The sequence below is a fragment of the Pipistrellus hanaki genome (assembly GCF_964339955.1).
Source record: "Pipistrellus hanaki genome assembly, chromosome: 9".
NCBI lineage: Eukaryota > Metazoa > Chordata > Mammalia > Chiroptera > Vespertilionidae > Pipistrellus > Pipistrellus hanaki.
In genome coordinates, this window is record NC_140511.1 from 77,851,937 (window position 1) to 77,865,741 (window position 13,805).

Consider the following 13,805-nt stretch of genomic DNA (forward strand, 5'->3'; position numbering starts at 1 on the left):
AGAATCACCTGGTGGAGTTGTTAAAACACAGATTCCTGAATCCCAACTAAGAAGTGCTAAACTAGAATTTTTGAGAACATATAGGTAAAATTGCATACCTAACTTAGTGCTCTGTATATAACATCTGTGTTAGAGCACTAGTTAAGTATACAATTTTACCTATATGTTCCCAAAAATTCTAGTTTAGCACTTCTTAGTTGGGATTCAGGAATCTGTGTTTTAACAACTCCACCAGGTGATTCTCATCATGAGAGAAGGTTGGGAAACACTGCCCTAAGGGACACAGATGTAGTGGGAACCCAAGCATTGCTTCAGGAAGAAACTATGCGGGATCCCAGGGTGGCATGTGGCTTTGAATTGTCCCAGTCAGCTTAACAAATCTCTGGAAAGTAACACTTTCAAACCCCTTACCTGGGGGAGCCAGGTGGATCACATAACCATCGCCCTCATAGAGGACCCAATGGGAGGAGCCGATGCGGGAAATCTCAATCAGGTCTCCAGGCTCGGGCTCTTCACGAAACTGCAAGAGAACAGCCAGGAAGGTGAGACAGAGTTCAGGGAGCTGCAGAGGCCCAGCTGGGAGTTGTGCTCTGCCTGGACATTTGTGTACTGATGCTCAAGCCATGGAAAACATGTGTGTGTGTGTGTGTGTGTGTGTGTGTGTGTGTGTGTGTGTGTGTTGGGGGGTATGTGGCCGGGAGTGTGGGGGGAGACTCATTTCCCATGTGAGGTTCTCAGCCTGCTGTAAATTCTAGAGGTTGTCCTGGGAGTAACTGGAAACCTGGAAAAATGACCATGTGCATTGGGAGAGTGAAGATTTGTCCAAAATGTATATGCAAGACATGGGTGTGTATCTGTGTTTATTGTGCATGGATATGTTGTATGTTGCATGTACATGCACATACTGGGATGCAGATTCGCATATACAGGTGTATTGTGTGTGTGTCTGGAGAGTGGTAACACAACAGCTTATATGTAAACCCATTCCTTCCCTGAGGCTGGGGCCCAGGCCCATCCCCCAAAACATTGTCCAGGTGAGTATGAGCTTCTCTCCTCACACACACTGACCCTCCTGTCTCCATCATGTGTTTGCCCTGGCTGTGCATGGCCTCAACACCACCACCTCACACTGCCCTCCCCAGCCCCGGCACATGGGCCCTTGAAGATGCTGAACTGACAGACAGCAGGTGACAGCTTCCTAAGGGCGCCTGAGCATTGGAGAAGGCCCTACTGCTGTTGCCCAGCTTCCTGCCCCGGGGACAGGGCTCACAGTCACACAGCAGGCTCTGCCCGCACATTTCCCCCATAGCTGCCACCCTCCCAGGCCCAGGGGGAGGAAGCAGCACCCACGTGCTCAGCTGGGGAAACTGAGGATCAGAGAGGCAGAGGGACTTGCCCAGGACCACTCAGCTGGCAGGGGCTGCTCTGGGTTTCTCTGCCCCATCACTTGTCTGTCCCCTTTCTTTTCTGCCTGCCTTTCCCACATCCTCCCTGCTCCTCAGTGCCATTGCTCAGGGTACCACAGGTCCCTGATTTGAGAGTTTTTCAGTTTAACATCCTGTTTGTGTGTGACCTCAGCTAACCTCGTGCAAAGCTCACCTCAGGCCACCCAATCTGAGACCAGGGGCCAGCTTCCCTTTGCCCTCAATCCATGCTCATAATCTACAATGGTCACTTAGCCTGGAAGCTTCTCTGGAATTCACCTCTTTGTTCATGTTTTCCCCAAGACTTTATTCAGGGTCATCCCGTTATAAATTATGTGACCCCATGTTTTCCAGACCAACCCCCAGACTTCTGTCCCACCCACTCCAGGGCCTCTGTGAGCCTCCATAGTGGGGCTACTTGGTCCTGACAGAGGTGGGTAAGACAAGGGCTTCCTGCCTGGGCTCCTGGGGCCAGAGCTCTGGGGGTGAAAGTGGGGATGGCTCTGTGGCTGGGGATCTACCTGGACTCCAGCTCTGCAGAGGGAGGTGGTGGCAGAGCTGAGGGGGACGATGGGGAACCATGGCCTCAGGGACCACTGTGCTCTGAGCACTGTTCCCAAGTGCAGCCTGGAAACATCTATGTCCACCGCCACCTCAGCCTGAAACTCTACACTCACACATCCAACTGCTACTCAACAGGTCCATCTGGATGTCTAATTATTCACCTCCAACACCCCATCTGAGCAAGAAATCCTTACTTTCTATCTGCAACCTGCTCTACTTCCTGTCATTCCCCTGTCTCTATGGATAGATAACCCCATCATTGGTCCTCCTGCCCCGGAAATGCTGTGATTAAGCAGAAAGACCAGGGACCACTGGGGTTTCAATCCTTACTAGCTTGTGTTGGGAAAATGGCAAGGAGGAAGGGGTTAAAGCTGAGCCAACATCTTATATTAATTTGGGTGAAGAGGGGAGGGGGCAGCACCCAGTTGTTCACATGGTGAAACTGAAGCAGTGCCCTGTCAGAAGACTCTGAGGGGATTAGCAGAAGACCTAAGTTTTGCTCTCAGATGTGACTCCCAGCCAGTGGAACCGCAAGAGCCCATGTTTGCATCATTCAGGGTAATTTTTCATCTGGGTAGTTAGGTCCCTCACCCCCATCACAAGCAGACCTCCAGAAGGTAGAAGGAACTCCCCCTCCCCCAGGGCCTTACCTGCCGACCACTGGTCTTGCCATATCTCAGATCGGTGACAAAGTGCTCATAGTTGCTGTACTCCATCTCCTTACCAACCATCTCTTCCGCAACAGTGAGCATCTGCTTTGTGGACCGAGGTTTGTACAGGTGGTCCAAGTGGTTGTTGACTTCATAGGAGCAGTTTTCCACCACTTCCTTGAGGAGCTGCCTTTTCACCACCCCTAAACTGGTGGGGGCACCAGCCTCAGACTTCTCCCCTGGAATCAGACACACGAGAATCAGCACCTGCAGGGAGGCCAGGGAGGGAGAGAGGAGACACAAGACAGGGAGGAAGGGCCAGGGGATCACACTCTTGACCTCTGGTGTCTGTCCCTTCACTAATGAGATTGAAGGATGCCATCATTTTGCTCTTTCCCTTAAAGAGCTACGACTACTTTTCACGTTAATCAATGTTGTGATGTCAATGGCTGCCACTGTGTTTCATTATATGAATGGACATCATCTAGTTGACCAAGTCCCTACTATTGGCTGGTCCATAGCTTATCCATTGTAAACAGCGATAGTAAACTGTATTTCTTCATCTTTGCACTATTTTCAGAAAGAGATCACTGTTGCTCTGGTCCCACTACTAAGTTTCAGACTTTGCTGTGCAAATTGCATACATTCCCTCACTTATTCTCCTTTTGAACTTCAGGGTAAAGGTCTCATCTCTATTTTAGAACCTATAGTGGTCCCTGAGGCATCATCGGCCATTTTGGGCCCAGCTCTGGCCTCATGGGGAGGCCACACAGCGCTTCCAGCTGGTGGCTTCCAGTCCATTGAGCCTGGAGCCGGGTTTGGCTCTCTAAGAGGAGGGAACTGAGGAGCACGCTAACCAGCAGGCTCCTTTGTGTGTGAGTCTCCAGGCTGATGCTGCACTTAGCACTGCCCTTGAGGAAGCACGACCTGCTCACTCCCACACAAGCAGGACCTGCTCCCCACACTCACCTCCCTGTTTCAAGCCTCCTGAGTATCGTCTGGATTAGAGGGTTTCGCTTACTATTTGCCATCAATGCTGACAGTTTTCAACACTGTCAGTGTAGGTGACAGCGCATAGGAACCTGGTCAGTTACAAGGAGATTCTTGTGATCACAAGAGGTTTCTGTCCTGTGAGAACGCAAACGCTTGCTGCCCGAGGTGTGGGTGCCATTGCTCTGCAGGGCACCAGCCCCTGTGCCTCCCAGTCTGAGGTCTCATCCCAGCACCTTCCTGTCATGGATGGTACACACGTGTGGGCCCTGCCTTCTCCTCTGACTGCCTGTCATCCTGCTTCTGCTCTCCTTGCGTTACATCAGGGTTCAGGTGCTCTTATGTGTGTGTGTGTGTGTGTGTGTGTGTGTGTGTGTGTGTGTGAGAGAGAGAGAGAGAGAGAGAGAGAGAGAGAGAGAGAGAGAGAGAGAGAGAGAGAGAGAGACTGACTCTCTGGGACGTGTGACCTGGGAGAGCTGCTGCACGGGGAATGTTCAGGAAACCCTCTCAGGATGCCCTGTTCTGTGATGTCCTCTGAGCACAGGACACAGCCTGAGAGGCAGTCCCTCCATGAGACTGGGACACCAAGATATGCTGCTGGTTTAGAGAGATCTGTCTGCTCGACCAGCTAACGGGCCCGAGCTGGAGAGCATCCAATGTAGGTGCAGCCTGGCTTCTCTGGGCCCTAAGGACTTCTGTCCCTGCTGAGTCAGGACCTGAGGGTCCACTGAGATGCCTCCAAGGAACACTGATGTACAGTGAGCACACGCCCTGCTCAGGGAGAACCAACACTGGATTTCAGGGTGGCATTAGGCTTTGAATTGTTCTTGTCATGTTAACAAATCTTTGGAAAGTTACACTTTCTACCCCCTTACCTGGGGGAGCCAGGTGGATCACATAACCATCACCCACATAGAGCGCCCAGTGCGAGGAGCTGATGCGGGAAATCTCAATCAGGTCTCCAGGCTTTGGCTCTCCATGAAACTGCAAGAGAACAGCCAGGAAGGTGAGGCAGAGTTCAGGGAGCTGCAGAGGCCCTAGTTGGGAGTTGCAGCTGCGCCTGGGGATTTGCTTACTGATGCTCACCCCATGGGAAGAGTGTGTGTGTGTGCGTTGAGGGGACTCAACTTCCCTGTGAGGTCCTCAGCCTTCTGTAGCTTCTAGAGGGTGCCCTGGGAGTAACTGGAGGCCTGGAAAAATGACCTTGTGCATTGGGAGCATGAAGATTTGTTCACAATGTGTTTGTAAAGCATGTGTGGATGTTTATACTGTGAATGGGCATGTTTGGTGCTGTATATACATGCACACACACAGAGATGCAGACATGCATATGCAGTTGTACTGCGTATGTGTTTGGAGGTGGTAACACAACAGCCTGTATATAAACCCCCTTCCCTGTGGCTGGGGCCCAGGCCCATCCCCCACAACATTGTCCAGGTGAGTCTGAGCTTCTCTGCTCTCACACACTGTCCCTCATGTCTCCATCATGTGTTTGCCCTGGCTGTGCATGGGCCCAACAGGCACCCCGTCACACTCTGCCCTCCCAGCCCTGGCACATGGGCCCTGAATATTCTGAACTGACAGACAGCAGGTGACAGCTTCCTAAGGGCCTCTGAGGAGAAGGCCCTACTGCTGTTGCCCAGCTTCCTGCCCCGGGGACAGGGCTCACAGTCACACACAGGCTCTGCTGGCACATTTCCCCCATAGCTGCCACCCTCCCAGGCCCAGGGGGAGGAAGCAGCACCCACATGCTCAGCCTGGGAAAGTGAGGATCAGAGAGGGACTTGTCATGGGGTAGTGGCTGCTCTCGGTCTTCTTTGCCCCGTCCTTTCCTGGTTCCCTTTTCTCCCTCCCTGCCTTGCTCACTTCCTCCCTGCTCCTCAGTGTCCCTGCCCAGGGCCCTGCAGCTTCCTGATTTGAAAATTTTCAGTTTAACTTCCTGTTTGTGTGTGACCTCAGCAAACCTCCTGCAGCGCTCACCCCAGGAGCCCAATATGGGACCAGGGGCCAGCTTCCCTTTGCCCTCATTCCATGCCCATATCCTACAATGGTCACTTGGCCTGGAAGCTTCTCCAGAATTGACTTCTTTGTTCATCTTTCCCCAGTGATTTTATTCAGGGCCATCCTGTTCCTGATTATGTGACCCCATGTTTCCCTGACGAACCCCCAGACTTCTTTCCCACCCACTTCAGGGCCTGTGTGAGCCTCCATGGTGGGCCACTCCGTTCTGACAGAGGTAGATAAAGCAAAGGACTTCCTGCCTGGGCTCCTGGGGCCAGAGCTCTGGGAGTGAAAGTGGGAATGGCTCTGTGGTCGGGGCTCTACCTGGGCTCCAGCTCTGCAGAGGGAGGTGGTGGCAGAGCTGAGGGGGATGATGGGAAACCAGGGCCTCAGGGGTCACTGTGCTCTGTGTACTGTTCCCAAGTGCAGCCTGGAAACTTCTATCTCTACCCCCACTTCAGCCCTGAACTCCAGACTCACATGTCCAACTGCTACTCCACAGCTCCATCTGGATGTCTAATAGTCACCTCTAAATAACTGCACATGACTATCAAATCCTCAATTTCCTTCCAAACCTGATCCTACTTTTTCCATCTACTGGATCCAGGCTGCCCATCACCCAGTCACAGGGGCTGTGAGCCCTGGAGGTGCTGTGGTTCAGCAGAAAGAGCAGGGACCACAGGGGTTTGAATCCTGCTTGTGCCTCTTAACTTGCTGTGTGTTGGTAAGTGGGAAAGAGGGAGGGGTAAGACTGTGCCCAGACCTTACATAACATGTTCTTGAGCTATCACATAGGTCACAGACCAAGCATCTCTTGCCTGAGGGCTCTCTGGGGCCTTAGGACACCTGTCATGGTGCAGGGCAGGCCTACACTTTCCCTAGCAGCACACAGGGCATCAGGAGCTGCCTTTAGGGCGGGTCTTAGAGACAAAAGATCTTAAAGGGACAGAGGTGGCCAGAGCCCCAGAGGTTCTCCAAACATCCCCTCCTTCTGCACATGGGGAAGCTGAGGCCAGAGAGGAATGACCTGTTTAAAGACTCTTAGTTGATCACGATCAGATTTGAGATTTGATCTCAGACAGCCTAACTGCCAGCCAGCAGGAAACAGAGAGCATAATTTTACATCATTCGGGGCAAAATTTTCTTCTAGCAGTAAACCCTGTCACATGATCACAAGGAAACCCTCATAAGATAAAAGGAGCCTCCAACAGAGGGCCTTACCTGTTGGCTGGGGGCATTGCCATATCTCAGTTCAGTGACCAAGTGCTCATAGTTCCTGCTCAGAACACTGTACTCCATCTTCTTACCAACCACCTCCTTCGCATATCTGAGCATCTGCTTTATGGGCCGAGGTTTGTACAGGTGGTCCAAGTGGTTGTGAACCTTATAGAAGCATTGTCCCACCACGTCCACAAGGAGCTCCCTTTTGACCAACCCTAAACCGGTGGGGGCGCCAGACTCAGAGTTCTCCCCTGGAATCAGACACAGGAGTATCAGCAACTGCAGGGAGGCCAGGGAGGGAGAGAGGAGACACAGACAGGGAGGAAGGGCCAGGGGATCACACTATTGATCTCTGGCGTCTGTCCCTTCACCAATCTGATTTTACTCCTTTTACTTAATGATTTTTCAAGCTAGGAATAATTTTTCAAGCTAATGAATATTTTGAAGGCCAGGAGCTGCTATTGTTCTCCATTTTATGAATGGACATTATCTAGTAGACAACCCACCGTTATTGATCATTCTTCTTTATCAGACTTGGACACCAAGATATTATAGTTGCTGGGTTAATCTCTATGTACGTTCAGCTGAAGGCATGGAGCTGGAGAGTTCCAAATGCTGATGAAGCCCAGCTTTGCTGAGGCTCATGGACCTATTACACTGCTCTGAGTGGACCCCAGGGTCCACTGAGATGCCTCCAAGGATCACGGACAAAGGTAAAGTCAAGCACAGCTCAGGGAGAAATCAACACTGGTTTTCCAGAGTGGCATCCCGCTTTGAAATATCCTCATAATGGTAACAAATCTCTGGGAAGTTACACTTTCAGCCCCCTTACCTGGGGGAGCCAGGTAGATCACATAACCATCGCCCTCATAGAGGACCCAATGGGAGGAGCCGATGCGGGAAATCTCAATCAGGTCTCCAGGCTTGGGCTCTTCACGGAGCTGCAAGAGAACAGCCAGGAAGGTGAGACAGAGTTCAGGGCAGTGGCAGAAGCACAGCTGGGAGTTGTGCTCTGCCTAGGGATTTGCTTACTGATGCTCACCCCATGGGAAACATGTGTGTGTGTGTGTGTGTGTGTGTGTGTGTGTGTGTGCTCAGGCGTGCGGGAGAGATTCATTTCCCATGTGAGGTCCTCAACCTTATAGTTTCTAGAGGTTTCCCTGTAATTGGAAGCCTGGAAAAATGACCTTGTGCATTGGGAGAGTGAAGATTTGTCCAGAATGTGTATGCAAGGTATGGGTATGTATCTGCATTTATTGTGCATAGATATGTTGTATGTTGCATGTACATGGACACACTAGGATGCAGACACGCATATACAGGTGTATTGTATATATGCCTGGAGGGTGGTAATACAGAAGCATATATATAAAACCCATTCCCTGAGGGTAGGGCCCAGGCCCATCCCCACAACATTGTCCAGGTGAGTCTGAGCTTCTCTGCTCTCACACACTGACCCTCATGTCTCCATCATGTGTTTGCCATGGCTGTGCATGGCCCCAACACCCACCGCCTCACATTCTGCCCTCCCAGCCCTGGCACATGGAGCCTTGAAGATGCTGAACTGACAGACAGCAGGTGACAGCTTCCTAAGGGCCCCTGAGCATTGGAGAAGGCCCTACTGCTGTTGCCCAGCTTCCTGCCCTGGGGACAGGGCTCACAGTCACTCAGCAGGCTCTGCCCGCACATTTCCCCCATAGCTGCCCCCCTCCGAGGCCCAGGGGAAGGAAGCAGCACCCACGTGCTCAGCTGGGGAAACTGAGGATCAGAGAGGTAGAGGGACTTTACCGGGACCACTCAGCTGGCTGGGGCTATGCTGGGTCTTCTCTGCCCCATCCCTTCCTGGTCCCCTTTCTTCCCTCCATGTCTTACCACCTCCCCCTGCTCCTCAGTGACACTGCTCAGGGTATCACAGGTCCCTGATTTGAGAATTTTGAATTTAAGGTCCTGTTTGTGCGTGACTTCAGCTCACCTCCTGCAGCGCTCACCCCAGGAGCCCAATCTGAGACCAGGGACCAGCTTCCCTGTGCCCTCATTCCGTGTCCATATCCTACAATGGTCACTTAGCCTGGAAGCTTCTCTGGAATTCACTTCTTTGTTCATGTTTCCCTTTGACTTCATTCAGGGTCATTCCGTTCCAAATTATGACTCCACGTGTTTTCCTGACGAACCCCTAGACTTCTGTCCCACCCACTCCAGGGCCTCTGTGAGCCTCCATGGTGGGGATACTTAGTCCTGGCAGGGATGGGTAGGAAAGGGGGGTTCATGCCTGGGGTCCTGGGGCCAGAGCTCTAGGGGTGAAAGTGGGAATTGCTCTGTGGTGAGAGGCTCTACCTGGGCTTCAGCTCTGCAGAGGGAGGTGGTGGCAGAGCTGAGGGGAGATGATGGGAAACAATGGCCTCAGGGATCACTGTGCTCTGTGTACTGTTCCCAAGTGCAGTATGAAAACTTCTATGTCCACCCCCACCTCTGCCCTGAACTCCAGACTCACAAGTCCAACTCCTACTCAACAGGTTCCCCTGGATGTCTAACTGGTCACCTCAACACCCCATCATGCAAGAAATCCTTAGTTTCTATGTGCAACCTGCTCTACTTCCTGTCATTCCCCTGTCTCTATGGATAGATAACCCCATCATTGGTCCTCCTGCCCTGGAGGTGCTGTGATTAAGCAGAAAGACCAGGGACCACTGGGGTTTCAATCCTTACTAGCTTGTGTTGGGAAAATGGCAAGGAGGAAGGGGTTAAAACTGAGCCAACATCTTATATTAATTTGGGTGGAGAGGGGAGGGGGCAGCACCCAGTTGTTCACATGGTGAAACTGAGGTATGGGGAGGAAGTGCCCTGTCAGAAGACTCTGAGGGGATTAGCAGAAGACCTAAGTTTTGCTCTCAGATGTGACTCCCAGCCAGTGGAACCCCAAGAGTCCATGTTTGCATCACTCAGGGTAATTTTTCTTCTGGGTAGTTAGGTCCCTCACCCCCATCGCAAGCAGACCTCCAGAAGGGATAGGGAGCCCTCCACAGAGGGCCTTACCTGCCGGCTGATGGCCTTGCCATATCTCAGATCGGTGACAAAGTGCTCATAGTTGCTGTACTCCATCTCCTTACCAACCATCTCCTCTGCAACAGTGAGCATCTGCTTTGTGGACCGAGGTTTGTACAGGTGGTCCAAGTGGTTGTTGACTTCATAGGAGCACTTTTCCACCACTTCATTGAGGAGCTGCCTTTTCACCACCCCTAAACCGGTGGGGGCGCCAACCCCTGAGTTCTCCCCTGGAATCAGACACAGGAGTATCAGGAACTGCAGGGAGGCCAGGGAGGGAGAGAGGAGACACAAGGCAGGAAGGAAGGGCCAGGGGATCACACTCTTGAGCTCTGGTGTCTGTCCCTTCACCAATGAGATTGAAGGATTCCATCATTTTGCTCTTTCCCTTAAGGAGCTGTGAATACTTTTTATGTTATTCAATGTTGTGATGGTCAGTGGCTGCCACTGTGTTCCATTATTTGAATGGACACCATCTAGTTGACCACATCCCTACTATTAGCTGGTCCATAGCTTATCCATTGTAAACAACAGTAGTAAACTGTATTTGTTCATCTTCACACTTGTGTTTCAGAAAGAGATCAAAGTTGTTTCAGTCCCATTGGGTTTCAGACTCTACTGTGCAAATTGCATACATTCCCTCACTTATTCTCCTTTTGAACTTCAGGTTAAACTCTCATCTCCATTTCAGAACCAAAATTGAACCTTAGGCATCATCGACCTTCTCTGGTCCAGCTCTGGCCACATGGGGAGGCCACACAGTGCTTCCAGCTGGTGGCGTCCAGTCCATTGAGCCTGGAGCCGGGATTTGCTCTCTAAGAGGAGGGAACTGAGGAGCACGCTAACCAGCAGGCTCCTTTGTGTGTGAGGCCCAGGCTGATGCTGCACTTAGCACCACCCTTGAGGAAGCATGACCTGCTCACTCCCACACAAGCAGGACCCGCTCCTCACACTCACCTCCCTGTTCCAAGCCTCCTGAGTGTCGTCTGGATTAGGGGGTTTCGCTTACTATTTGCCATCAATGCTAACAGTTATCAACGCTGTGAGTGTAGGTGACAGAGCATAGGAACCTGGTCAGTTACAAGGAGATTCTTGTAATCATGAGAAGGTTTTGGTCCAGCGAGAATGCAAATGCTTGCTGTCCGAGGTGTTGGTGCCATTGCTCTGCAGGGCAGCAGCCCCTGTGCCTCCCAGTCTACAGTTTCATCCCAGCAACTTCCTGTCATGGACGGTACACACATGTGGGCCCTGCCCACTCCTCTGACTGCCTGTCATCCTGCTTCTGCTCTCCCTGTGCTACATCAGGGTCCAAGTACTCATGTATGTGAGACTCTCTGTGACGTGTGACATGGGAGAGCTGCTGCGTGGGTGGTGTTCAGGAAACCCTCTCAGGATGCCCTGTTCTGTGAGCACAGGACACAGCCTGAGAGGCAGTCCCTCCATGAGACCGGGACACCCAGACACGATGCTGGTTTAGAGAAATCTGTTTGCTCGCCGAGCTAACGGGCCGAGCTGGAGAGTGTCCAATGTGGGTGCAGCCTGGCTTCTCTGGGTCCACAGACCTCTGTCCCTGCTGAGTCAGGACCCGAGAGACCACTGAGATGCCTACAAGGAACACGGATGTACAGTGAACACACGCACTGCCCAGAGAGAACCAACATGGGTTCCTAGGGTGGCATTTGGCTTTTAATTGTTCTCATCATGGTAACAAATCTTTGGGAAGTTACACTTTCAGCCCCCTTACCTGGGGGAGCCAGGTGGATCACATAACCATCGCCCACATAGAGGGCCCAGTGGGAGTAGCAGATGCGGGAAATCTCAATCAGGTCTCCAGGCTCGGGCTCTTCACGAAACTGCAAGAGAACAGCCAGGAAGGTGAGGCAGAGTTCAGGGCGCTGCAGAGGCCCTGGTGGGAGCTGCAGCTGCACCTGCACATTTGCTTACTGATGCTCACCCCATGGGAAGAGTGTGTGTGGGAGGTTGGGGGGGCCTTACATCCCCTGTGAGGTCCTCAGCCTTCTGTAGCTTCTAGAGGGTGCCCTGGGAGTAACTGGAGGCCTGGAAAAATGACCTTGTGCATTGGGAGCCTGAAGATTTGTTCACAATGTGTTTGTAAAGCATGTGTGGATGTGTATATTGTGAATGGGCATGTTTGGTGTTGTCTATACATGCACACACACAGAGATGCAGACATGCATATGCAATTGTACTGCGTATGTGTTTGGAGGTGGTAACACTACAGCCTGTATGTAAATCCCATTCCCTGAGACTGGGGCCCAGGCCCATCCCCCACAACATTGTCCAGGTGAGTATGAGCTTCTCTTCTCACACACGCTGACTCTCATTTCTCCATCATGTGTTTGCCCTGGCTGTGCATGGGCCCAATACCTACCACCTCACATTCTGCCCTCCCCAGCCCTGGCACACGGGCCCTTGAAGATGCTGAACTGACAGACAGCAGGTGACAGCTTCCTAAGGGCCCCTGAGCATTGGAGAAGGCCCTACTGCTGTTGCCCAGCTTCCTGCCCTGGGGACAGGGCTCACAGTCACACAGCAGGCTCTGCCGGCACATTTCCCCCATAGCTGCCACCCTCCGAGGCCCAGGGGGAGGAAGCAGCACCCATGTGCTCGGCTGGGGAAACTGAGGGTCAGAGAGGCAGAGGGACTTTACCAGGACCACTCAGCTGGCAGTGGCTGCTCTGGGTCTTCTCTGCCCCGTCCCTTCCTGGTCCCTTTCCCTCCCTGCCTTGCTCACCTCCTCCCTGCTCCTCAGTGTCCCTGCCCAGGGCACTGCAGGTTCCTGATTTGAGAATTTTCAGTTTAACTTCCTGTTTGTGCCTGACCGCAGCAAACCTCCTGCTGCACTCACTCCAGGAGCCCAATCTGAGACCAGGGGCCAGTTTCCCTTTGCCCTCATTCCATGCCAATATCCAACAATGGTCACTTAGCCTGGAAGCTTCTCTGGAATCCACTTCTTTGTTCATCTTTCTCCCATGAATTTATTCAGGTCAATTCTATTCCTTCTTATGTTACCTATGTTTTCCTGACCAACCCCCATAATTCTATTACATCCACTCCAGGGCTTGTGTGAGCCTCCATGGTGGAGGCCCTTGGTGTGGATGGGGGTGAGTACGGAGGGGGATTCCTGCCTGGGCTCTTGAGGCAGCCAGAGCTCTGGAGGTGGAAGTGGGAAGGGCTCCGTGATCTGGGCTCCAGCTCTGCAGAGGGAGGTGGTGCCAGAGCTGAGGGGGATGATGGGAAACCATGGTCTCAGGGACAACTGTGCTCTGTGTACTGTTCCCAGGTGCAGCCTGGAAACTTGTATGTTCACTCCCACCTCAGCTCTGAACTCCAGACTCACACATCCAATTGCTTCTGAACAGCTCCACCTGGATGTCTAATGGTCAACTCAAAACAACCGCACCAAAGCATCAAATACTTAATTTCCATCCCAAACCTTCTCCTCCTTTTCCCAATTACTCAATCCAGGCTGCCCATGACCCAATCACAGGGGCTGTGAGCCCTGGAGGTGCTGTGCTTCGCAGAAAGAGCAGGGACTGATGGGATTTATTCTGCCTTTAAACTCGCTGTGTGTTCATAGGAGGGAAAGAGGAGATTGGTAAGGCTGTGCCCATATCTTACATAACATGTTCTTGATGAGATCTCAAAAACATCTCTTGCCTGAGGGCTCTCTGGGGCCTTAGGACACCTGTCATGGTGCAGGGCAGGCCCACACTTTCCCTAACAGCACACAGGGCATCAGGAGCTGCCTTTAGGGCAGAACTTAGAGGCAAAGGATCCTAAAGGGATAGAGATAGCCAGAGCCCCAGAGGTCCTTCAAACATCCCCACCTTCTGCACATGAGGAAACTGAAGCCAGAAGGAGGTGACCTGTTTAAAGACTCTTAGTCGAT

The 13,805-nt window shown here is 52.2% G+C and overlaps 1 protein-coding gene across 17 annotated transcripts in view; it reads right to left on the reverse strand.

The window, feature by feature from the left end:
* LOC311628517 (uncharacterized protein) overlaps positions 1-13,805 on the reverse strand; it is a 130,308-nt gene that overhangs the window by 15,335 nt on the left and 101,168 nt on the right. For 14 of the 17 annotated variants that reach the window (XM_084895737.1, XM_084895739.1, XM_084895745.1 and 11 more), the window contains 7 exons: positions 11,637-11,745; positions 9,884-10,122; positions 7,683-7,791; positions 6,851-7,101; positions 4,504-4,612; positions 2,639-2,877; positions 412-520 (listed from right to left, as the gene is read on the reverse strand). In XM_084895737.1, coding sequence (XP_084751863.1) covers positions 412-520; positions 2,639-2,877; positions 4,504-4,612; positions 6,851-7,101; positions 7,683-7,791; positions 9,884-10,122; positions 11,637-11,745 — 1,165 coding nt within the window. The remainder of the gene's footprint in view (positions 1-411; positions 521-2,638; positions 2,878-4,503; positions 4,613-6,850; positions 7,102-7,682; positions 7,792-9,883; positions 10,123-11,636; positions 11,746-13,805) is intronic. The other 3 variants (XM_084895740.1, XM_084895744.1, XM_084895732.1) reach the window with 3 other exon arrangements.